This window comes from Mercenaria mercenaria, chromosome 3, assembly GCF_021730395.1.
Source record: "Mercenaria mercenaria strain notata chromosome 3, MADL_Memer_1, whole genome shotgun sequence".
In the NCBI taxonomy this organism is placed as follows: Eukaryota; Metazoa; Mollusca; class Bivalvia; order Venerida; family Veneridae; genus Mercenaria; species Mercenaria mercenaria.
Genome location: NC_069363.1, coordinates 53401603 through 53429425, shown reverse-complemented (window position 1 = coordinate 53429425; position 27823 = coordinate 53401603). Strand labels below are relative to the sequence as shown.

The following is a 27823-nucleotide window of genomic DNA, read 5'->3' as shown; positions in this document are numbered from 1 at the left end:
ATATAGGTCACGCTGGAAAAATAAGTGTACAGGACAGCTAAAAAAAAGAATTTTACTCTGTTTTAGCATGTCTCAAACCCATATGTTCCTTCAATATATAAGAAGACAAAATGACAGACTGCAACAGAGAATAACAGTTGTTTATTCAAAGAATTTTCATAAACAAACAGTAAAAAGATATAATACAAAGACAAATATAAAAGTACAAAACGATGTCTAATAAATAATTCATTTACACTATCACAGGCTTTGGCAATAAGTGGATGGAATGCAAAACATATCTGAAATCGTAATTAAATTACATTTACAAATTCTTCTTTCACTGCCACTGTACACATTTAGCAAGTATTTGGTTAGAACATTTATACTAAGAACATGTCCTTTCATTGGTCAGTATTGTTACAAACCTACTATTTTCAAGGTCAGCATAACTGAACTATTAAGACTTTCTCTAGGCTCTACAAATGACCAGAAAACACCTTTTAACCGTTCTCTTTGTGTGGACACATCTATAAAGTATCAAAAAGTCATATTCAATATTATTTTAGTTCATATGTTTTGCATCTGGTCGTATAGCTAAACATATGTGTAGACCCTTTGGAAGCACAGAACACTGCTAAGCAAAATAATAGCAGACTTTGTTGGTTTGAGTCTGTTCACGAGAGGTAATGAAATGTAATACACCATTCATGTCGCTAGCACTGACTTAACAGGAATTTTATCATGCATGAACACTGAATGAATTCCCTGATTCTAAAGAACCAGAAAATATAACAACACTGAGTCCAAGTATGGGGAGCATTTTTATGGATGTTACAAGGCACTTAATGACTACTTACAGCCATATTTTTAACCCTTAGCCTACTTAATTTCTATAATGAACTTGTCCATCTTTCAACTGACTGTTAAAAGGGGTGCTTAGTAATACCAAAAAAAAAAGAGCTGTCAGTGGACAGTGCGCTCGACTATTCTCAGTGCTTGGTAGTATAATATAAGCAATGAGTAAATCTTTAACATTACAATAAGCATATTCTAGTTCGAAAAGGGGCCATAATTCAGACAAAATGCTTGATAGACTTGCCTCCTCCTTTTTACAGACTGGGGTCATGATGGATAACAAGTATGCAAAATATGAAAGCAATATCTCAATGGACTTTGCAAATATTTGGGGTGGTACGCAAACTTTAACACTTATTCTAAGTCGAAAAGGGGCCATAATTCAGTCAAAATGCTTGATAGAGTTGCCTCCTCCTTTTTACAGACTGGGGTCATGATGGTAAACAAGTATGCAAAATATGAAAGCAATATCTCAATGGACTTTGAAAATATTTGTGGTGGTACGCAAACTTTAACATTTATTCTAAGTTGAAAAGGGGCCATAATTCAGTCAAAATGCTTGATAGAGATGCCTCCTCCTTTTTACAGACTGGGGTCATGATGGTAAACAAGTGTGCAAAATATGAAAGCAATATCTCAATGGACTTTGAAAATGTTTGGGGTGGTACGCAAACTTTAACATTTATTCTAAGTCGAAAAGGGGCCATAATTCAGTCAAAATGCTCGATAGAGTTGCCTCCTCCTTTTTACAGACTGGGGTCATGATGGTAAACAAGTATGCAAAATATGAAAGCAATATCTCAATGGACTTTGAAAATATTTGGGGTGGTACGCAAACTTTAACATTTATTCTAAGTTGAAAAGGGGCCATAATTCAGTCAAAATGCTTGATAGAGTTGCCTCCTCCTTTTTACAGACTGGGGTCATGATGGTAAACAAGTATGCAAAATATGAAAGCAATATCTCAATGGACTTTGAAAATATTTGGGGTGGTACGCAAACTTTAACATTTGTGTGACGCTCACGCTAACGCTAACGCAGACGCCGGGGCGAGTAGGATAGCTCCCCTATTCTTCGAAAAGTCGAGCTAAAATGGTGAACAATGCAGATCTTGATCAGACTGCACAGATGTGCAGTCTGATCAAGATCTACACTGGTCACAAAGGCAGAATCAATGGTGTCCAGCATGATAATGGTTAATGTGTGAAATAAGCTAGAAGACTACTCAGTGTTTAAATGAATAGCTACTGCCTTGAACTGAGACATGCAATCTTTTTTTCCTACATGTTAATTGCTACTATTGGTAAACAATGTCTTTTGTTTTGGATTTAACACCCTTTTTGCAACAATAACAAACAAAGTCTATCTAAACTTGGACAAATATCACATAATGGCAACTTGTCGCTTAAAGCATAATAATTATCATCTACATTTTATCTGTCATATTACCAGAATTTCATTTGTATCTAGCAAGAAACATGAATAATTTAGAAAATAAAAGATTTACCATTACATTTTTGTTTGTTTGTTTTGGGTTTAATGCCATTTTTCAACAGTATTTCAGTCATGTAACGGCGGGCAGTTAACCTAACCAGTGTTCCTGGATTCTGTACCAGTACAAACCTGTTCTCCGCAAGTGACTGCCAACTTCCCCACATGAATCAGAGGTGGAGCACTAATGATTTCAGACACAATGTCGTTTATCAAATAGTCACAGAAAACATACACCACGCCCGAGGATCGAACTCACGACCCCGCGATCCGTAGACCAACGCTCTACCTACTGAGCTAAGCGGGCGGGCTTTACCATTACATAATGATGACATTACTGGAAATAAAAAATGTACAAATAACATGTCAAGAAATGAATAAAAGACATAATATTGTTGCCTTTAATGCAATTTGATATGTCTCCCAGCAATAGAATGTGAAATTGAACACAATTTTCCGCACTTGTCTGGTTCTTTAATGGAATATTGTCACTTTATCAAGAATTTCCTTTTTTCAGCTCCATGCTTGCATACTTCAAAACCTACATAAAAGAAAACAGTTAAGTGCTTATTTTAATCAAAGTAAAGAATATGTCATAAACAAATGGATAAAAGTTCCACCTAGACATATATGATAATATGAACTTCCGGCAAAAACGCGTCCTTCAGAGATTGCTGTTTAGCTATAATGTGTTTACTAGTGCATATTTTAAACATATTTTGACTTGATCTGCTTAATACAATCTATATGTCATGAAATTTACAAAGGTTAAAATTACGGAACAGCAAACAACCAGAAATTATTGCAATGAACAGTTTTCAAAATAGATGACACATTAAGTTTGTGCTACTTAAGTTTAGCTATATTGTAGAGAAATCAAGAAGTTTATGTGCTTGTATATCACACCTCAGTCTGACTCCTGAGAAATCCCATACAGGTACAATTTGACAAGGTGTGCTTGTCACCTCTACACAATTCCGAGGCAGAGGGTCACCTACTAGTGAAGCTGCTGACATCTTACCTGCTATTCTAGATTACCACTATCCTTGAAAGACATACAATGTACAGTATGTTAGGAAAAATGTACTGAATGAATTATTTAACACTACTTAAGTAAGCACTTTTCGTTATTTAACAATGAGCATTGACACTCAATATGCAAGATGTAAATTATGTTTTAGCTTGAGGATATAAGGATGGAAACTGTAGTACTGTACCTGTTCTGTTTGTTTCACATTTGAGTAGTCAGATCTATCCCTGTCTGCACGAGATCTTTGATGTCTGTGCTGAAAACATATACAAGGTTGTATCAGTGTATGATAATAAACGCAATTTAAATATTTGATATGAATTATGAAACATCAGCAAAATTAAGAAAAACATAAAACTACTACATAAATGTCTCTTTTTTATTTTGAACAGAATATTCAAGTCACATACCTACAATTGTATAGAGGAATTGTTGATGCAACAAACAATGATCCAATAAACATTAAATATGGTAACTTTACAGAGGATTTATAAATATTTTACTTAAAAAGATTTAAAAACAAATGTCACATAGCACATGGTTTTGCTATAAATTATTTCTTAATTGTACTATTGCAATATGAAATATCACGGAGGCTCTTACCCATGGCTTGGGTTGTGGTGTACCCATACTGTCTCTCATTGCATGCCTATCAAATGATCCAATCTCAGTATGTGAAAGATTGTCTAGGTACCTAAATGCAATTTAAAAATAACTTTAAAATAAATAAAAGAGTCTTTATACATTGATCATGTTGATGCATATCTGAATTCATGGTTAAAGAGTGAAAAAATATACAAGAGGGTCATGATAACCCTTTATCGCTCACCTGTTAAACTTGGCCTAGGAATCATCAAGATAAACATTCTGACCAAGTTTCATGAAGATAGGGTCATAAATGTGGCCTCTACAGTGTTAACAAGCTTTTCTTTTGATTTGCGTGGCGACCTACTTTTTGACCCCACATGACCCAGTTTCAAACTTAGCCTAGGAATCATCAAGATAAACATTCTGACCAAGTTTCATGAAGATATGATCATAAATGTGGCCTCTATGGTGTTAACAAGCTTTTCCTTTGATTTGACCTGGTGACCTAGTTTTTGACCCCACATGACCCAGTTTCGAACTTGGCCTAGAGATCATCAAGATAAACATTAATTATGTGCAAGTTTGTTTCAAATCAATGCATAACTGAAACCTCTATATGGCTGAAAGGGTCAGAATAGAATATTTTGCCCTTTTCAGGGACAATAACTCTAGAATCCATGAAGGAATCCAGCCAGTTTTCAAAAGGAACTGAGATCTTATAGTGACTTAAGGTGTGTGTAAGTGTGGTTAAAATCAAATGTAAAATGTCACTTCTATCAATTAACAAATTTTGTCTCTTTCAGGGGTCAGTCAGGGGCCGTAATTCCGGAACCCATGATTAGATCTGACAGATTCATCATGGAATCCAAAATCTATTTTGTTAAAGATATTTTGCAAGTTTGTATCAAATCAAACCATAAATGAAGTCTCTATATGGCTGCCAAAGCCAAAATAGCAAATTTTGGCCCTTTAAGGGGCCATAACTCTGGCACCCATGATAGATCCTGGCCAGTTTTCAAAAGGAACTGAGGTATTATGCCAATACAAGTTGGGTGCAAGTTTGATTAAAATTGATTACAAAATGTGGTCTCTATCATGTTCACAAGCCAAAAGTAGCAAATTTTGGCCCTGTAAGGGACCATAACTCTGGAACCCATGATGGGATCTGGCCAGATTCCGAAAGGAACCGAGATATTACGCCAATACAAGTTGTGTGCAAGTTTGATTAAAACTGATTGCAAAATGTGGTCTCTATCGTGTTCACAAGCTAAAAATAGCAAATTATGGCCCTTTCAGGGGCCATTACTCTGGAACCCATGATGGATTCTTGCCAGTTTTCGAAACGAATCGAGATATTATGCCAATACAAGTTGTGTGCAAGTTTGATTAAAATTGATTGCAAGATGTGATCTCTTTCGTGTTCACAAGCCAAAAATAGCAAATTTTGGCCCTTTAAGGGGCCATAACTCTGGAACCCATGATGTGATCAGATCTGGCTAGTTTTCGAAAGGAACTGAGATATTATGCTTATACAAGTTATCTGCAAGATTGATTTAAATCAACTGCAAAATGTGGTCTCTATTGTGTTCACAAGAAATTGTGGACAGACGACGAACGACGGACAGACGGACGAAGGGTGATCACAAAAGCTCACCTTGTCACTATGTGACAGGTGAGCTAAAAAGGGTCACAACTTTGCTAAAACTAGTGAACTTGAACAGATTCTATACAGTTGCATCAGATATGAAACAAGTGGACCATGATGGTCTTGAATCGCTCACCTGTCCCCACATGACCCAGTTTTAAACTCAGTACGACGTCGTTTTTTCTATTATTTGACATAGTGACCTAGTTTTAGAGCTCATGTGACCCAGTTTTGAACTTGACCTACATATCATCAAGATAAAAATTCTGACCAATTTTCATGAAGATCCATTGAAAAATATGGCCTCTAGAGAGGTCACAAGGTTTTTCTATTATTTGACCTAATGACCTAGTTTTTGAAGGCACGTGACCCAGTTCTGAACTTGATCTAGATATCATCAAGGTGAATATTCTACCCAATTTTCATGAAGATCTCATGAAAAATATGGCCTCTAGAGAGGTCATAAGGTTTTTCTATTTTTATACCTACTGACCTAGTTTTTGATCGCACGTGACTCAGTTTCAAATTTTACGTAGATATCATCAAGGTGAACATTCAGACCAATTTTCATGAAGATCCATTGAAAAATATGGCCTCTAGAGAGGTCAAAAGGTTTTTCTATTTTTAGATCTACTGACCTAGTTTTTGTCCACAGTTGACCCAGTTTCGAACTTGACCTAGATATTATCAAGATAGACATTCAGACCAACTTTCATACAGATCCCATGAAAAATATGGCCTCCAGAGAGGTCACAAGGGTTTTTTTATTATTGACCTACTGACCTAGTTTTTGAAGGCACGTGACCCAGTTTTGAACTTGACCTAGATATTATCAAGGTGAACATTCTGACCAATTTTCATGAAGATCCATTGTATAGTATGGTCTCTAGAGAGGTCACAAAGTTTTTCTATTTTTAGACCTACTGACCTAGTTTTGGATCGCACATGACCCAGTTTCAAACTTGACCTAGATATCATCAAGATGAACATTCTGACCAACTTTCATAAAGATCTCATACAAAATGTGACCTCTAGGGTGGTCACAAGCAAAGGTTTACGGACGCAAGGACGGACGCAAGGACGGACGCATGAACGCCGGACGACGCACGCTGCGCAATCACAAAAGCTCACCTTGTCACTTTGTGACAGGTGAGCTAAAAAGTGTGGAAAAGATATAACCCCAGACAGACCCCAGGTGCATGCTGACTTTTCAGCTTTAAATGTTGAAGGAAGACCCCAGGTGCATGGCATGCTGACTTTCCAGCTTTAAATGTTGAAGGAAGACCACAGGTGCATGCTGACTTTTCAGCTTTAAATGTTGAAGGAAGACCCCATGTGCATGCTTATTTCCAGCTTTATATGTTGAAGGAAAACCCATGGTGCATGCTGATTTTCCAGCTTTAAATGTTGAAGAAAGACCCCAGGTGCCTGCCGACTTTCCAGCTTTAAATGTTGAAGGAAGACCCCAGGTGCATGCTGATTTTCCAGCTTTAATGTTGAAGGAAGACCCCAGGTGCATGCTGGCTTTCCAGCTTTAAATGTTGAAGGAAGACCCCAGGTGCATGCATGCTGAAGTTCCAGCTTTAAATGTTAAAGAAAGACCCCAGGTGCATGCTGATTATCCAGCTTTAAATATTGGAAGGACGACCCCAGGTGCATACTGACTTTCCAGCTTTAAATGTTGAAGGAAGACCTCAGATGCATGCTGATTTTCCAGCTTTAAATGTTGAAGGAAGACCCCAGGTGCATGCTGACTTCCCAGCTTTAAATGTTAAAGGAATACCCCAGGTGCATGCTGATTTTCCAGCTTTAAATATTGAAGGAAGACCCCAGGTGCATACTGACCTTCCAGCTTTAAATGTTGAGGAAAGACCCCAGGTGCATGCTGAAGTTCCAGCTTTAAATGTTGAAGAAAGACCCCAGGTGCATGCTGAAGTTCCAGCTTTAAATGTTGAAGAAAGACCCCAGATGCATGCTGACCTTCCAGGTTTAAATGTTGAAGAAAGACCCCAGGTGCCTTACCGGGCATTATTTCCGGCACAGCCAGGCACCTTGGTACAACATCCTGCAAGCTAGCAGGGTAGCTTCTTCACATGATAGCAGGCAGGACTCAAACCCACAGAAGTGAGGGACATAATCATAATAAAATATGTTACATTTGAAAAAGTTAATCAGGTGGTTATTTTTTAGGTATAATTTGTACAAAATTTTATATCAATAAGAAATAAAGCAGCAAACTGAGTATCCAGTAAGAACTTGGATTAACCCTTACCCTGCTAAATTTCTATTATAATAATGAACTTGTCCATCTTTCAGTGTGGGCAGTACTATTAACTGTTAAAAGGGGTGCATACCAAAAAGATACTGACTGAATGGCGAACAAAGGCAGAATCAATCGTGTCAAGCAAGACAAGGGTCAATAAGTTGTTCATGTCAGCAAATTTTAACTTTCCAGAGAATCTTACATATAAAAGACAGACTATACCTTAAACAGGAGTCCAAGTCATTCCTTAATGTTGACTCATATTCTTGATATTCCTTCTGTAACATCCTGAAAATGAAAGCACATTCTAGAGAATTTGAGATTTTAATATAACGATTCATGATTTAGATTTCAACCAAATGTTTCAATATCTTGTGATTATTTACATTAAGGATGTCTTCTAACATATTTACTCACTACACAAAGAAGGTCAAATCTGTGACATTATTCTGTAACAAAATCACTGTTGGTACATCACAATTATCTCATAGCAATAGAAGTCATAGCAGCAAGATGAAAACAAAATTTATAAATACAATATAAAACAAGAAAATATATGGTTACTGTCATCAAGGATTTAGATAATATACCTTGATATCAGGTTAGAATTGGAATAATTTATCTCTGACAGTGACTTTCTCTTGGAGATCACTCTAAGTTTATCATTCAGATATGTAATATCATATCACATGAACAGTTAGCTCTCAAGATACCATTCCTTTGCATCTAAACAATAATTCTAATCAATGTCAAAATCACTGTTTGGGATGTACTATTTCTTAATTCTCAAGTTATAACAAGATCATCTCACAGATTTTCACCTGTGTTTGGACTTGGTAATATATACAATGTTTACTTTCAACCATATTCCTGAACAGAGCAATGTGCAATTTCAAAAGACTTGAGAACAGTAAGCAGCGTAATTAAATGAAAATAATGTAAATTGCTTTTCAACTTTATCTCCAAATAATAATAATATAGAAATTATACAAAGTACAGCAAATAGCTGAAATTAATATAGTAAAACCTGTCTTAAGCAGCCAGCCAGGGGAGTGGGAAAAATTGGCTGCATAATGCAGGTAATTTATAGAATGAATGACCATTTTGGGAAATGATACGCTGGCTGCTTGAGACAGGTTGGCTGCTTAATAGAGGTGACCTCTAAAGCAGGTTTTACTGTATATGAGAGAGCAATTGTTCTGACAGTTCCTTTATGAACAGAACTTACACAATTCTCCTCTGGAGGAATCCAATCTGATCAGCCATTTGGGTTTTAGCATCTCTCATTCTCTCCTCGAATGCCTGTCTGGCTGCCTCCTTTAAAGTGTGAATATTCTGAACGTGCTTATAATTTTCATCAAACTGCAAAGACAATTGCCTCATAAATACTACTCTAAATCACATATCTGTAAAATGGAAGTAACCTATGAGTTAACTAGTAATATCAAAAACTGAATCAGTTATGACAGTCAACAGTCAGATACTCAGTGGTTCAGTGGAAAGATGTCAGACAATGAGGCAAAGATTCATTAGTGTGTTCCTCTATTACTGAGCGTAATACCATGCTCTTGGATAACAGTGTGTTGTGATATTCAAAACAATTAATTTGAGCCCCATCATGAGAAAATCAACATAATGTGTTTGCGACCAGCATGGATCCAGACCAGCCTGTGCCCCCTGGCAGTCTTGTCAGGATCCATGCAGTTCGCTTTCAAAGCCTACTGCAATCAGAGTAACCGTCAGCGAAAAGCATGGATCCTGACCAGACTGCGCAGATATGCAGGCTGGTCTGGATCCATGCTGGTCGCAAACGCACTTATTGTTGGTTTTCTCATGGCGCAGCTCATTATGTGAATACTGAGTACAGCTGAAACTCGTTATCTCGAACTCCTTTATCTCAATGTCCCGTCTCAAAATCACATGCACTAAAATATCATTTTAAGTTCAATTTTGGTGATCTGTTGCAAACTGATCACCATTCTGCATAATGAAGTTATAAAATCATTTAAATTTGATGGCATGAAATTGCGTGGTTTTGGCAGAAATGGCTATTTCACAGAGAGATGAAGTTGCGGATTTCCATTTTAAATTATATATTGTATGTTTGGACATACATAATGTATAACAAGAGATCCAAGAAAAATAGTCTCTCACAAATATTAACCTTTAGCCTGCTGGCGGCAAGTGATTCTGCCTTTGCGACCAGTGCAGACCAAGATCAGCCTGCACATCTGTGCAGTCTGATCATGGTCTGTACTGTTCACTATTCAGTCAGTAAATTTTCAGTGAACTTCCCTTTGAATAATAAGTGGCACTGCCCAAATTGTATGATGAGCCAGTCCATTTTAGAAATTTAGCAGGCTAAAGGTTAATGACTTCGCAGTGTAAGAATATAGATACACAGATAAGCAACAGTCTGCCAAACTGCTTTCTCAAGAAGCAATATTTTTTATTATAATAATGTGTGAATGGAATCTAGAAACCAAGAAATACAGGCAGTGTAATAATGCAACAAAACCAGTAGGATCAGAGCTAAAACATCACTAACCTGCACTCTATCCATATCTGCAGGTTTCGGCAGAGGTCTAACGGAGATATTGTCTAACGTCATTACATTTGTAGATCTGATAATCTCAGTACGGTATGTAGGATCTTTGTCCACTGGATTACCCTAAAATAATAAAAATCTCTTTTTTTGTTTTTGCTTGATTCAAAGCTACAATGGTGGAGCAGGGGGGGGGGGGGGGGGGGGGGGGCAAGAAATTCGAAGCCAGTGTTCTTAACCATTTGACCACATATGCCCAAACAAACTTCTATCTTTTTGTCAATAAAAACAAGCTATTCGTAGTAACTATCAGCACAAAGCTGTTTTTTTAAAAGAATGTGTGTAAAAGAATGAATCTATTATCTCGAAACCAGAAAGGAAGGAAGAAAAAAGTTCTAAGTTATTTGCTAAATCCACTGCGACCTGCAGATTCTTTTTGAAGTGTTTAACATAGCTTTAACTTTAATAATTCAGTAGATGGACAGATTAATAGCACACTTTTAAAAAGCTCGGAACATCTGGCCCCTTCCAAGTGTATGCATATTACATAATGGTGTAACAAAATGTATATGAAGACTTCTACTAGAAGGTACTTCTAGCCTCCTCAAATGTGTATGCAAGTACATAGACTTATAATCATGTTGTGTAGCATGGCTACATGTTACGTAAGTAAGATGTAACAGTTATACTAACACAAAGTGTTATATGAAGGCTTTCTATATAGCCTCATCCCATGTGCTAGTAAGTAGACATATTACATGTTACACGATAATGTATGCTGTAACAAATCATATGTCCAAAAAACTTACACATAGTACTTCTAGCCTGTTCTTCTGTGGAAGTATACAGAAATAATCATACTGTGCAGGGTGCCTACATGTTACATACGTCTGCTGTAGCAATCATACTTACATAATGACTTCTAGCCTCATCAACTAGGCAAGCATATTGATATAATCATGTTTTGAAGGGTGGATGCATGTTACATACGTAGGCTGTATCAATTAAACTTACATAAAGACTCAGCACTTCTAGCCTCATCAACTAGGCAAGCATATTGATATAATCATGTTTTGAAGGGTGGATGCATATAACATACGTAGGCTGTATCAATTAAACTTACATAAAGACTCAGCACTTCTAGTCTCCTCAACTGGGCAAGTATATTGATATAATCATGTTTTGAAGGGTGGATGCATGTTACATACGTATGCTGTATCAATCAAACTTACATAAAGACTCAGCACTTCTAGTCTCCTCAACTGGGCAAGTATATCAACAGTGTTGTGTAGGGCAGTGATATGATTGTCTGCGACATTCAGAACTTGAAGATGGAAACAACTTGTCAAAGGCACTATATCTTCCTGAAAGTACATTGTTAAAACAAAATTGACTATATTTTTTGAAGGAACACATCTGGATATCCGAAAATTGTGACTACCCAGTATAACATTCCTTACAATTCTACATGCAGGTATTAGATCTATTAACTGAAATTACAATACATATACATTTGAATGTATAATAGTTTATTAACTTGTTGGTTCAACAATTTAGAGTCACTGTTATAAGGAAGATATTGTAGCACTGTCTCAAAACTTGACTGTTTCTGAATACAATCTTCAAACTGACCAATAGAAAAAATGAAAAGAAAATAGGGGGTTGAATAGTTCCTAGTGAAATGCCAGTCAGTTGTGGTCTGCTACCTAAAAAATGGCACATATTTGCTCTTGTCCGCACAATAAATACTTACTTCCGGTTTCGATCTGCAAAACTTGCCATGTGGGGTGTATAAACATGAAAACTGTTGTTCCATGCAGAATGTAATCTAGCAGTGAAAGAATGTGTTTAAAACACTCATTCTACACAAATTTGCACAAAAAAAATGGGAAAATTAGGATCTATTTAATATTATGGACTTTTTCCGACTAAACCACGGAAGCACATTTTCGATTGAATAACTGACCGTATTCCTATAATTCAGGGTCACTGTGACCTTGACCTTTGTCCTACTGATCTCAAAATCAATAGGAGTCATCTGCTGGTCATGATTAACCTCCCTATCAACTTTCATGATCCTAGGCCCAAACGTTCTTGAGTTATCATCCGGAAATGGATTGGTCTACATATACTGACCAACAGGCAGACCGACTGACATCTGCAAAACAATATACCCATCCTTCTTCGAAGGGGGGCATAAAAATATAACAGTTTGGAAATACCAAATGAATACATCTGAAACATAGATCAATATTAGATTGTTAATGATAGCTTCAAATTTGAGAACAGAAAATCCTGTTAGGATTTTCCCATCCAATTTGCAGAACACCTCCAGAAACTCAATAACAAAACATGTCAATTACCTCAATGGGATTACTGAGCATTTGGGCATAATCTTCACAATTACAAAAAAGTAGATCTCATCCTGAAATCTTGAACAAAATTATTCCAGTCATGCTCCTAGATGGACATTTCTGTGTCAGTCCGTAAATTTATTTAGTTTTCCACCAGATAAACAGTACATTGTGCTGCCATCATTTTCTCATGGCTAAATGTTCTATCACAAAATGTTATTGCCTGACCCAAAGGGAATTGTAACCAGAGAAATAATACCAGTCAATTAATGTAAATGATAAAGCATTCCTCAAGAGAGATATGTCTTTATTCCTTTCCAACAAAACAGTTTGCATTCTTTTCAATAATATTTGGAGTTGTTACAATCTTGAGGATGGTAAAATTACCTGAATGACTGAGGTATTCAACAGAAAATTTGTAATTTTTAAGTGTTGTTAAAAGTTATAGATTTTGCGTAAACATGTTTACATCTTCAAAATCCTTATCACAAAATGTACTTACAACATTATTTCTGTGAGCATGCAGCTCGCGTAACCTGGCAAGGGACTGTACACCATCAAGAGATCTCAGCTGGAAAACAAAAACACAGTTGCTATTAAATTCTGGACATGTATTGTTATAATACTGAAATGCTCCTTTGTTTAAGCTCTGAACAATACTTAGTGAGATCCTCTATAACATAAAGAAAATATTTTAGTCTACCAATATTGCATCTGTAGACAAAATCCTAAGAACATATTTTGTTACCCAACAAACAAAATTTACTCTTTCTAATTACTGACCAAAAAAAAACTTACTGACTAAAAAGAAATCACTCATCAAATGAAAATTTTTCACTTTTGTACAATAAATCAATAATAAGTCTTGAAAAAAGTAGAAACTTACTAGAAACAAGAGGGCCATGAAGGCCCTGTATCGCTCACCTGATCTATTACCTAAAGATCATCAAGATTAACATTCTGACCAAGTTTCATTAAGATATGGTCATAAATATGGCCGCTAAAGTGTTAACTAGCTTTTCCTTTGATCTGACCCGGTGACCTAGTTTTTGACCCCGCATGAACCAGATTCAAATCTGACCTAAAGATGATCAAGATTAACATTCTGACTAAGTTTCATGAAGATACAGTCATAAATGTGGCCTCTAGAGTGGTAACAAGCTTTTCCTTTGAATTGACCTGGTGACCTAGTTTTTGACCCCACTGGAAAAATTGGGTTCCAGTGGGGCTTGAGCCTATAATGTCCCCTGAAAAATTTAGGTTTATTGTTGGAATTGAATACTCTTCAGAAGGAGGTACATTTTGTACACTATTATATTGGCCATAGTTTAAATAAAGAAAGATCAGATTTCTCATACAATACTCGTCCTCCAACTTCAACTTGTTATTTTTGACAAATTTCTTTTAAGATAACATGTAACAAGGAGAAACTAGAGTTATCACTAAAGGTGATTAAGATCCCCCAGATGTTGCTTTGATGCAGGGAAAGTAAAATGTCAAGATTATGACCTTTGACCTTCAAGTACAATCTTGACCTTGTACCAGTGACCTTGGTTGTGCACACACAAATTTAAGCTACCTGATCTTCAACTTGACCTTGAACATAATGAACTGGGTCATACTCTCTGCACATTGTCCTGATGAGGTGAACAAGTGATACCAGTTCAAAGAAAATCTTCACAGCAGTGTGCGACATTAACGGTAGCCCGATCGCCAATGGCTATGAAAAATCGGCTCGGGCGACAGAAAATCGGCAGACTGTGGCCCGTCGGTCTATGAAAAATTCTGAGGAATAAATTTACCAAAAAGATCATTGCAAACGTGGGAGCAAAATAGTTGCTTTGAAGCTTCAAACTTCGCTCAAATCTAACCTCACAACGAATTCAATTTGCGCGAATTTTTTCTTTGATGCGCACTAGCTAATCTTTTGACAATTTGCACCATGTCATAATGTGTGTTGAACGCACATACACACATGCCGATAGCATAATTTATGCTCCGCCTACTTCAGGTACTTGTGAGATTTTCGCGAGAAGTGTGAAAGCAAATCAAATTATCGGTTTCACCAGATAGGCCAATCAGCACCGCGGTTACGTCTTTGACACTTAACATTTAATAGTCAACACATGCTAGTCGTTTTCTAAAGAAATTGTCAATTACATATGCGATTAATTGGAATTATAGACACAAATATTTGGTATCCATGGTAAAAGAACGACATGTAAAGTATTAACTTCGTAAAACTGACTTTGATGGATGAACTGATTTGAATACTGGTATGTATTTCTAAGTTCGACACAGTTTACTTCAGTTTTATTCGGATGAGAAACTGTTCACACAAGTGGTGACTCTGTATTAATAATAAACCCCTTTTCATCCTGCATTCATATATTACACGATATAGCAACAAAAAAATCGGCGTGTTAGATTCAGCACCGTCTTGAACAGAAAACTTTTTTTTTTCAGAATTTTGTATTGAAACGATAATCACTGTATATGGTAAAATGATGTAACTAAGAAAATGAATGGTCATTGAATCAATCCACAGCGTCGAGGCAGAAATATAAAAATTAATGGAGTCTTCCAACTTCTCCCTAAAGTCTCCCCACTTCTCCCTAAATCAGTTTGAGGGAGAATTGACTTTTCCCAAAAGATAATGGGCCTAGCGAGACCCCTGGTCAGTCTACTGCCAAGCTATTTCTTGTCTACAAAGCTGTTTAGATCTCGTTTCATGACTCTGTGTCTTTGACTTTCTGCACAATTTTGTGAACACTATTTCAGATTTCTAAATCAATTCTGAAAAACTCATACAAATTCCTGAAATATATCAATATTCACCAACCTACAGCAGTATATTGAAAGAAATTAATTTTAAAATAAAATATTACTAGAATGAAAGTCTTGTTCATTCTTGAGCGAAAAATTAGTGGGGCTAAGAAAAATTCTGTTGGGCTACAAAAAAATGGATGTCCGTAGCCCCATTGGCTACGGTGTTAAAAAGTTAATGTCGCACACTGTCACAGCAATTTAGAAAATACGGAGCTGACATGAATTTAAGCTAATTGACCTTTGAATGCCAAATGTGGTCCTCAGCATGTTGTCTCGATGAGGTTAACTGTGAACTGATGCTGGTTTTCAGCAGCTAAGAAAATAAGGTGCAAAAATGAAGTTAAGCTTTTTTTGGTACTTGACCTCAAAGTGTGGCCTACAAAAGTATTTTAAGTTATATTAATGATGAGAGATTTTTGACATTCCATCACGCAGGCTGATTTGAATCTTAGTCTGCACTGTTTATTATTCAGTCAGTAAATTTTCAGTGAACACCCCTTTGAATAATAGATGGTTCTGCCCAAATTGAATGATGGACCAGTCCATTTTAGAAATTTAGCAGTGTAAACTCTGGTTATATATTTTGAGCAGTATTATATCATATTCCCACTATCATCAAAATAACAGTTATGTAAGTAATTCCTCAGCAAAACTTACTTTATTATTGCTGATATTTAACACTTCCAAGTTGATCAGGCTTGGCATATAAGACACATCAGTCAGTTCATTCATACTAAGGTTCAACTCTACAAGTGATGCACTGGCCACCAGATTCTCAATCTTGCTGATGAAATTGTGTGACAAATTTAGTGTGTACAGATTCTTCAATACCTCAATTCCAGTGAAACTGAAAATATAACGAAAAAAAATTGCAAAAATATATACAGCAGACTGTGAAGCAAGAATGAATGAATTTTTACAAGTATTCAGTTCTGTGTCTCAAAACCCAAAATAAATACAAAGAATGTTTACAAGTTCTGTGTCTCAAAACTCAAAATAAACACAAAGACTGTGTAAAATGTAACAAGTACGGTAACAACACCATTCATTTTGGGTTAGCGGATAACTGAAGTATGCTGGGCTTAACAGTGACTGACATACCTCTAGTCACAGACTTATGCTGAGAACTGACCCTGGCATTCTATTCCGTGAATTTCAAATGAGACAAAGACTTATATCCATTAACCCTTATCATGTTGGACATGACTGATTCTGCCTTTGCGACCAGTGTAGATCATGATTACCCTGCACATCCGTGCAGTCTGATCATGACCTGCACTGTTTGTCATTCAGTCAGTACTTTTTTGGTAAGCACCCCTTTTAACAGTTAATGGCCGGCACTGTCCAAATTGAAAGATGGACAAGTTCATTATAGAAATTTAGCAGGGTAAGGGTTAAACTACAGTAAGCTGTGTGTCAGAATATTAAGGCACTTTTGTCAGACAAAGATATGTGTCAGACAAAACAAAGAACGTACTCTAAATTTCCATTAATCAAAAATAGTTTCCCTTCAGCAGATAAACCAATCCCCCTATCAACATCAATGTTTCCGAGCTCTTAGGTTTAATTTTCTACATCATTTCTTTAAACCCTTGCAGGATTTATATTAAGGAATTCTTTTCACTTGCACATCCTACCAATAAACAGATATGGATTTTCAATTTTCTGCCATTAGTCTGCAGACGCTATTGTTCTACCAACTACTTGAAAGACCCTGGCAGTTAAGTCTTAGGATACACTGGCAGAACAGTGGATGAAAAATACTTTTTATATTTTACTGATAGCTTATTTAAAATAGATCTATTATTTCTTACTTTGATGGCATGGGTGCGCAACTTTCATTATTTTGCTAACCTGACCTGTTTATGCCAGGTCAGGAAATCACAAGAAAATTTCAATGAAATGTCATGTTTTGTCTTCCTCTTTTAATGTAATTCAGTTTCACGATGGACAACGTAAGATAAATAGTTCAATGTTCAGATTATTGATCAGACAATTTGTCATGACTTCAGTCACATAATTGACTAACATAGCAAGATCGAAAGATTAGCCTCTTTCTGTTTCCTTTGTCTGAGTAGTTTAGCATAGATAGATCATGGATCTATATTTTGAAAAAAATTACAGGGTATCCCTTTAAATGGTTTGATTTATGGTTTCAAGCTATAAAAGTATCAAAGCATTTTGATCAAAAAGTCTTTGTTGAAGCTCTGTTTAATAGCAGGGTCTAATATTCAAATAGTTGTATTATTACACGACTCTTTATACAAATTGCTGGTCTATAGTTATAGGTTATTAGCTTTGTATCAGGAAATATGCACAAGTTCTGCAGGGAAAGGAGTGCAATATTCTTCCGCTAAAGAATGAGTGCATATTTTCCGATGCAAAGATAATAACCTTTTTATTACATACATATGTACACGTATAAATGTAATGTTTGTTCAATAGCCTGAATAAGACTGACAATATTGAACTAAATAAAATAATTAATGCAGGAACACATATTAAATAACGTCACGCACCAGATATTCAGGCATCAGTGTATGGAAAAACATTGACATTTCCGGTTCCATTGTAACTTAACTGGGAATAGAAAGGAGTATGATGTAATAAATAACTTTGTGCTATAGACCAGTCTAATGTACAACAAAGATGAATGGCTTCCCAGGTGAAAATCAAAACTATTAACCTTTGGTCACTGGGTAAACAAATTTGACTACTGACCAGCAATCCATTCAATAAGTGTATAATATTATCAAATACCTTTCTATTTTGTATTACAAATATTTATACAAGTTCACCATTTCTACATGGTGAATGCCAAGAAGAACAAGCAAATAATTCGATGAACTGGTATCCCCCGCCGAATTTAGGGTGTGGTGAGGAATGGCAAAAAATATATCCGGCAAAAAGTTAAGGATGTTACTAAGAAGCAAATAATTTCATTAGTCAAGATCATTTTAACAGAAAATGAATGTTTTTTTTTTTGCGGGGTGGGGAGGGGGAAGGGCAGCGGGGGGAACCAGGTGAGGGTACAAAATCTCACATGTTGATTATAAATATTGATGGAAAATTAAAAATGATGAAAAAAAAAATGGATGGGAGATGGGGATGCATGATCGGGGTGGTGGGCAAGACTGAGGTGGGGGAACGGTACAACTTTGCATGCTGATAAATATTCATGGAAGGTTTGAAAAGAAATAATAATAAAAAGGAATGAATTTTTTTTTTTTGAGGGGGGGGGGGGGGGGGGGGGGGGGGGGGGGGGGGGGGGGGGGGCGCGGGGTGACCAAGGCAAGGTGGTGACCAGGTGTGGGTACAAAACTTCACATGTCTGAAATATATTTTCATGGAAAAGAATGAAAGAAGTTTAATGAAATTCTACCAATTGGTTGGTTTGTTATGTACAAATCTGTAGATTTTTAAACAATTAACGGGCAATAACTCTAAGGAAAATTGACCAATTGAAAAAAAAATGACAGGCATCATCAAAGTATGTTGGTTCATATTCATTTCAAGTTTCATGAAATTCTATCAGCTTATTACTGAGAAATGGCTGCAGACGTGGATTTTTCATTAAATCAAGGGCAATAACTCTAAGGGAAATTAACCAATCAAAAAAAAAAATTGATAGGCATCATCGCAGTATGCTGATGCATGTTTATTTCAAGTTTCATGAAATTCTATCTGACAGTTACTGAGAAATGGCTGCGGACGGACATTTTTCATTAAATCAAGGGCAATAACTCTAAGGGAAATTGACCAATCAAAAAAAACTTGACAGGCATCATCGCAGAATGTTGGTTCATGTTTATTTCAAGTTTCTTGAAATTCTACCAGCTAGTTACTGAGGAATGGCTACTGACGGACGCACGGATGTCAGGGCGGACAACGCCATTTCAATACCCGGGCCCTCCCAATTTCATCGGCGGGGGATAATCAGAATCAGACTACATTAAAGAACTTTGCAATTTCAATTTTTTACAATCTGCAGATACTTTAATAAAGTTTAATTACCACAATTATTGAACAGTCAATGTCTAAATCATTTACCATTAGTCTACAGTGCATGTTTTCTACTGATCTGTGTAGATACATAAACTATCAGATCTTGACTATCAACATGCCTTTGTGTTCATGTCACATTTAATTCTGATCAGACATCACCTAAATACGAAACACAGACCACAAACTCTACATACAATGCCATGCAGTGTATATAGAGATGGCACCGGTGGTCTGTATTTTTTTCCTTACAAATTTGATTCATACTTGCTTATTTTGTTGAGTGATGCATTCAGCTCCCTAAGGTTCCTGTATGGTTTGAGACCCGAGTGTTCCAGTACTGCTAACTCGTTTAAGGACAGGTCCAGTCGCACTATCCTAGACGGTACTTCAATAATTGATGCCATCCTTGGTAGTGGACCTCTAAATTGATGATTGTAAACAAATATTATCATTTTAATAATTTTACTGTCAGATCAATACAAGATTATAAATAAATATCCCTAAGGAACTTGATATATTTCCTGATTGTGTAATTCGAGGAAAATATTCACAACAAACAAATTAAATTCCGATTAAGGCTTCAAATGTCTTTAAATTCAAGTTAACTTTTCATCTTTGAAATAATTCATGTCCCAACAAAAAAGATGTTCTGTGTAAACCAAAAAATTTCATTCCGAGAAAGTTTATTGATTTTACAGCAGTTTATGGAAAAACTTCCTTTAACTTTTTATTAAATTTTTATAGCACAAATGAGACAAGGCAACGGTGGTTATGAAAACTTTAACAACTCACCACCTGGTAAACCTTATCTGGTTATTTTGTTAAAAATTCTGGATTTCATGTATGAAAATTTGACCGATTAGACAATTTCATTAGATCTATATACTGAAACAGAATTATTTATTACCCAGACATTTATCTTCTAATACAACATTTTACGTTTGTCAATCTTTAAAGGTAGCAAAAATACATTTTTGAATTTTGTCACACTTTCTCTGAACGATACCCTGTAAATTTACTGAATTTCAAGACACTGAATGGTGCATTGGTGTAATTTTGTTCGTTTTCTTTTGTTTTGTTTGGGATTTAACACTGCTTTTCAAATGCATTATATCTAAGCACTTATGTAACAGCAGGCTGTTAACCGCACCAGTGTTCCTGGATTCTATACCAGTACAAACCTGTTTTCCACAAGAAACTGCCAACTTCCCAACATACATGTAATTCAGAGATGGAGGACTTTAAATGATGTCAGACACATGCAGTGTCTTCTATCAAATCGTCACAGAGAACATACACCCAGCCTGAAAATCGAACTCACAACCAAGAGATCCGTGTGCTCCCCTGCGGGCTTGTTCATTTTTAGTGGTCATCCCAAATCTAAGGTCAGAAAAATACACATAAAATTCCTCTTTTTATTAATCAAGCCACTCACAGTATATTTTATAATGAAACAGAGGGGAAGTATTGACCTTTCACTTGTGCAATGTTTAAATATCAGACAAAATTAAATTCTCTTCTTAGATATAGACTGATGGTGGTGTTCTTGTTTAATACCATATTCCTTCATTCTAAAGTTTCAAGTTTTAAATTTTAAGTTTTGTAAAATATGCTAAATTTCAAAATAAAATTTTAAAGTTTTTAAGATAGGCCTAAAAAAATTCTTTGTTTCCGGTAACATGCTAAAAAAAAATTAGGGTAGGTACCTAGGTTGGAAATTTTTTTTTTTTTGAATTTTTTTTTTATTAAGTGAGACTTTTCGGAAATTATTTTTGTGTCAAAAACTGAATACAAAAATAGGGGTTATGCCTTTAGATCATCAGTAAGTTGATTTCTAACATCGCTGACCATGTTTAAAGCATAGAAAGTGCAGCTTTGCAACTTTTTAAAAAGTTGAAAAAAATATTCTCCAAGACCATAAAAACATTTAGGGTCGGGCCAAACATTTAGGGTAGGTTGGGATACCGGAAACAAACATTTTTTTTAAGCCGTATTGACAAAATAACAATATATAAAAAAGACCCAAACTGGCTGAACAAAATAATAATAAAAAAAAACAGTCATGGGATATAAACTAATGCAATGGATTAAAGTAGCTATCTTTTTTGGGAATTATACCATACTTAAAGATATATATTAAAATAAATCCACATTTCTTCATTTACCCTTCTTTTCCCCACTGGAAGTCATACTGCATTTCTTTAAGCTGGCACATTTTTAGATCCAGTTCGTAGTACTGCCCCTGTGGATCAAGTTTCCACTGCGGTGGTATAACATGGCAGACATGTGTTCGTCTTTCAATAAAGTCCTGCTTCAACATTCTTTGTATGTGTTTAATAAAAAGCTGTAATGTAAAAAAATAAATAATGCTGAATTATGCACATTTTTTAACTTTATACGTAATTAACTGATGCCTTGTTAACAGTCTGTAACTAGTTAACCTCAACTTAGTGATCAGAAATATTATAAAATTTGACAGAATCAAAAATGATATTGCCATAATTTTTTAGTGAAAACATGTCTGTCGTATATAGTTTTGGAGTAATATAAAGACAATTGTTACGGTCGCTTACATAATAATAATATTATAGCCTCAGGTTTAAAACCAATCTCTGACAACTGTGTCAGGGAGTCGACTCTTTGGCTCAGTTAGTTAAAGCACTGGCCTTCCACCCGTGCCTCGATCCGGGTTCAAATCCCACCTTAGGCACTTGGGATTTTTCATCATTAAAAAAATGCTATCCTCTTCAATATCTGTTACGCTCTTAAGTTGCAAGACAATAAATTATAGATATTTATAGTGTCTGGTTTATTTACGAGTATTTCAGACTCCTAATAATTCTCTGATCTAGGTGCATGTGAAAATTTTGCGATATGTAACTTATAACAAACATTTTAGTATCACTGAGGTGAGGTAGCAGTGTTTACAATTATATATCCCATATGCATGAAAAAAGAAACAGACTATGCACTAAGTATAGTTCTGGCTACCTTAACTCTTATCATCCCGAACACGACTGATTCTGTCTTTGCGACCACTGCAGATCATGATCAGCCTGTCTGATCATGACCTGCACTGTTCACCATTCAGTGAGTATCTTTTTTGTATGCACCCCTTTTACAGTTAATGGTACAGTCTAAACTGAAAGATGGACAAGTTCATTATAGACAGTTAGCAGGGTTACAAGGGTTAACTTTGCTTAATACTTTAATAGGCCTTTTTTTTCTTACCATCTAAGTTTTAGCATAGCAACATTTGTTAACTTAACCAGCATACATCCAGCTCTAATGAGAAAACTGAACATGTACCACCAATTTAGAGAACAGAAGATCAAAATTTTTATTATTCATGAATTTCATTTGACTCTGAATATGAAATTAGATATAAAATTATCATTTTTAACAAAGTTTATAAAAACATATACTGTAAAAATGTTAAAGTCATCAACAATAATGATTTAATGCAGTGTGTATATCGATCAATGTTACAACTATGTTAGATACTGGGCCAAGTATTGCAGACATGTGAGCGGTTACATTGCTAGCCAACTTTCTATGAAGAACACATCTTCAAAATATGTTGCATGGTTTATTCTATGTCAGATCAAAAGAAAAAGGAAATGAAAACATAATAATTATTACAGTAAAATGTTAGTCTGCATAGTATTTGAATTCAAATCATGAAATTATAACTTGTGACATATTTCTGGCTTGATTCAAGCACAGGAGCTCGAGGTCGGGAATGCAGATTTTTCTGCCTTATCCGGCCTTTATGTATTGACAGAGCTTACGGCCTTTACGAATATGATCCAAATTTTCCAATATCTCCACTTTTAAAAATTACTCACAAACTCGGGTATACTAAAAAAACAAAAGGAGTGACATCCGCCATATTGTAATGGAAGTATCACAGGAGCTCGAGGTCGGGAACGCAGATTTTTCTGCCTTATCCGGCCTTTATGTATTGACAGAGCTTACGGCCTTTACGAATATGATCCAAATTTTCCAATATCTCCACTTTTAAAAATTACTCACAAACTCGGGTATATTGAAAAACTTTTTTTTAGTATACCCGAGTTTGTGAGTAATTTTTAAAAGTGGAGATATTGGAAAATTTGGATCATATTCGTAAAGGCCGTAAGCTCTGTCAATACATAAAGGCCGGATAAGGCAGAAAAATCTGCGTTCCCGACCTCGAGCTCCTGTGATACTTCCATTACAATATGGCGGATGTCACTCCTTTTGTTTTTTTAGTATACCCGAGTTTGTGAGTAATTTTTAAAAGTGGAGATATTGGAAAATTTGGATCATATTCGTAAAGGCCGTAAGCTCTGTCAATACATAAAGGCCGGATAAGGCAGAAAAATCTGCTTTCCCGACCTCGAGCTCCTGTGGGAAGTATGTTAAAGAGGTTGTACAATGTGAAACAAGTGTATGAGAAAGTACTTAAACACATCCTTACTATATCCTATGGGACTACATATTTCCCAATTTGGAACATTTACGCGTCAAAATTCCCAATTTTGGGGGTATAGCCTATCCGGGACGTATGACATGTATGGGTATAGGCTATGTTCCCAAATTAGCTAGAAAAACCCTGTCAATACAGGGTTCTTTTCAGCTCAGAGATCAAAAACTGTACATAAACATCTCTGCAGTTGAATTTTTCAGCTATATTCACCTGTCAGAGGCTAGAGGTCCTGTAAGCCAGAGTCTAGAAATCCCTGACCACTAGACTGTGAGCCCCTACTTGTGTGATGTAATTGATATTTTTGACAAATAGCATTTCTACATTTCTTGGGACTGAAAGATTTATGCATGATATTGTCAAATTCAGAACAGGATATTACTTTAACGTCCTGTAGAAACTGAGTGTCTACATGTACAGATCCATACCTGTAGAGTCAGGTTCTGTAGTTTTAGATAAGCTAGTTTGTACAGAATTGTTTAGGATTAATGTTGTGAAAAAAGTAGAAGACAGTGAAGGGTATGGAATAATGGTCGACGCGTATACAATGTAAGCGCAGGAAAACATCTTGCTGTTGTAGGGAAGTACATAGACAGTGGAGTCTCCAAACTTGCGTTCCTACAAGACATCCTGCTACCTTAAATGGCACTGCACAAACTATCTATGGCTCCTTCCGTGAGTACCTGAACTCTTCAGAATTGAGTCTAGAGAATATGACTTTATTTGCCAGTGATGGGCTGTCAGTGATGACAGGCAAGAAAAATGAATATATGTAGCCCTTCTGAAAAAAGACAATAACAATAATACTGTCATTCCTGTGCATTGCATGAATCATCGTCTGCAGCTAGCTGTATCCAAGGCCTTTTGAAGTGTCAAAGAGATAGACAACATTGATGAATTACTGACACTGGTCTGTGGAAGTACTACTACTACAGCACAGTGAAATCAGGGAGTTTGAATGCAATATAGGACTTGGGCACTTCTGACAGCAATCTAAGTTATCTAACAGTGAAACACCCGCTGGCTAAGCCACAAAAATGCATTTCAAAGTACAATGTATCAGGAAACTGTACGCTCCAATCTGTCAAGACCTAGAAGACGCAGTTGCCACCAGACGAGACAAAAAGTTGGGTGAGAAATCAGGTCCCTCAGCAGCTGGATTACTGACAATGATGAAGCAGTACGAGAAACTGTATTACATTCTTCTCCTGTGTTACATGTGTGCTACCTTTGCTAGTCTGACCCTACTGTTCGAACAGGAAAATGTTGACTAGACATGTGTCTATTTTCAAGTTCACTCCACCATCTATAACATTGAGAAAATGAAAAGGCACCCAGGACCCTAGCTACCTGTCCAAAGTAGACAGCATATATATGGCAGCTTCACTTATGAAAAGAAGGAGAAGGAAGTCAGAGACAAGTTTATTGTGTTAACTTACTGACCATCTGAAGGAACGCCTAGAACATATAGACCTCACATAACGACCAACCGCACTGTCATTGTACTGAGTGTATATGGCAGTCATGTAAATACAGCGAGGTAGCCAAAATGAAACATTTAGTGTTTACGCTTTATTAATGTGTTTTACTGTTATGTTTAAATCATAAAATGATTCAGTTTTACTTTGTTTTATGATTTCATCATTTATGTATATTGCCTGATTGTGTTTTTACCTAAATCTATTTTCACCACAGAAAAGGTCTTTACTGGTTTTAATGTAGAGAGGGATTCTGCCCTATCACGAAAATATTGGAATCACTTCTGACATCAAATTATTTGGACTATCTTAGAAGATACATGACCCCTATTTTTCTCTTCATTTTATATCAGTTTTAACATAATTCTTTAACCTTTACCCTGCTGGAGGCAAGCGATACTGCCTTTGCGGCCAGTGCAGACCAAAATCAGCCTGCACATCTGTGCAGTCTGATCATGGTTTGCACTGTTCGCTATTCAGATAGTAAATTTTCAGTGAACACCCCTTCGAATAATAAATGGTACTGCCCAAATTGAATGATGGACCAGTTCATTTTAGAAATTTAGCGGGCTAAAGGTTAAAATGAGGTAAGGATTTGTTCTATGAAATAGGTCTAGCTATCTATGATATTGTTTGGTAGCTCTTTAAAAATGTCAGTTATTCTATTGGTTGGTGAATAATTTTGTTGGAACATTCAAGTTTGTATTTCTTGATTCAAACAACTAAAAAGAAATTTTATACAAAACTTACAAAGGCTACGTGTCCTAAATAATTTAAGTTGTTACGAAAAATATTTCCTAATGTTGCTGTTTACACAAGGGAAGTAACTACAAACTAAGTGTGTTCATTTTATTGAATATTCGTGATGATTGATAAAATAAAACACATAGGTATACGTACACCAAATTATAGAACTAAATAAAAAAATAATTGTATGCACACGATTTCATCTATTTTTGTAGTCCTGCTTTAGATGTATTTGACTCTTCTGTAAAAGTTTCTGTAGGCCTTAATGCAATGAGAACTCTAAGGCTAGGTGGAGGCCGGGAGTGGGTTGTAGTCGCGGTTTCCTCTCTGCAAATACCACTCAAGTATTCATATTAATTACCGGACCTCAAGTCAGCCCAACACGTAAACGATTGTCTTTTTTTCTTTGCAGTAATCCCAAATACCTCACAGTTATCTGGATTGGACTCTGTTGATCACTTGCCTGTCCATTTTCGAAGAAATGCAGACCACATTTAACGAAGGCTGGTGCAAATATGGAATAATAACACTTTAATAGATATACAATAAAAAAAAATTAGCGACGTGTTTTTCAGTCAACAATTGATATAAAGGGCCGCCCAGAACAGGTCAGATATGTGGCCGTTTGTGAGTAATGATGGATGCTTATGGATGGACTCGCATGATATCGAGTTTGTGTCAGCCTTAATTGTCCGGCGAAAACTTTACTGAAGTCCATTACAATGACATCTGTTTGTTAGCCATTCGCAAGATTTTCGATTTGCTCTTGCGTTAAACATAAGTCATCACAGCTATTAAAATTCTTTGACCGGAAGTCATGTTAGTACTGACTGAGGAGACCATTTTTGACAAAGTGGAACATGGTTATATAGACACCAGAATCTGCATTACTATACTTTAAAGGCAATACAGTACATTATTAATCATTGGATATGTTGGTGCATGACCCTCCACGGAAATATCTTGGGGCAATATAATCAACTGGGGGGCGAGGCGTTATAGCCTACCCCATATTTATGATACTGACCCACATATTTCAGTGGAGGGTCACTAAAAACCATATAATTGATTTGTTTAGTCGGCCACATATTTTAGCCCAGAACGACAGAAAATCTACTGATCATCCACAGAAATATAGGGGTCACTGCACGTGACCACCTTTTATCCAATGAAAATGTAAGAATCTTATGGGAGATAAAACAGTTAGGAATATATAAGCTTGCCTACAGTTGCTATAGCATTGGATAGTTTATATATCTTATAGGCAGGAGTAACGATTACTCTTTTAATCTTTTGTGACCTGATCGATCATTTTCAAGAAATAGTTAGAATAACTGAATCGTGATTGGGGCTATCTCTTGGTGATACTCCTTGTGTATTCGTAGGGAAACATCTGTTCCATGGTATCACGACATGTGCTAAAATAATGGTATACCGTTTACTTTGCCTGACGGTACTACGCACATTTCAAAATATACGTTCACGTATACGAACGTATGATATTACACGTATACGCATTTATCCACGTTTAAATGTATGCGTA

The 27823-nt window shown here is 36.0% G+C and overlaps 1 protein-coding gene across 1 annotated transcript; it reads right to left on the bottom strand.

Moving 5' to 3' along the window:
• Positions 1-126: 126 nt before the first annotated feature.
• LOC123524755 (internalin I-like) lies at positions 127-26387 on the bottom strand. The gene is made up of 12 exons (XM_053538505.1): positions 26284-26387; positions 21753-21931; positions 19852-20007; positions 16240-16429; positions 13256-13324; positions 11632-11763; positions 10403-10525; positions 9083-9216; positions 8077-8142; positions 3962-4052; positions 3546-3614; positions 127-2869 (listed from the first exon to the last, which is right to left on the bottom strand). Exons 2-12 carry the CDS (start codon positions 21905-21907, stop codon positions 2825-2827), a joined length of 1230 nt encoding a protein of 409 aa, XP_053394480.1. The 5' UTR covers positions 21908-21931; positions 26284-26387; the 3' UTR covers positions 127-2824.
• Between the last annotated feature and the right edge of the window lie 1436 nt (positions 26388-27823).

Coding starts and splice junctions, on each gene's coding strand:
- LOC123524755 (XM_053538505.1), bottom strand. CDS start 21,907: ATGTTGAAGCAGGACTTTATTGAAAGACGAACACATGTCTGCCATGTT. Junction 4,053..8,076: donor GACTTGGACTCCTGTTTAAG/GTATAGTCTGTC, acceptor AATTGCATTTAG/GTACCTAGACAATCTTTCAC. Junction 2,870..3,545: donor ATGTGAAACAAACAGAACAG/GTACAGTACTAC, acceptor TCTTTTATGTAG/GTTTTGAAGTATGCAAGCAT.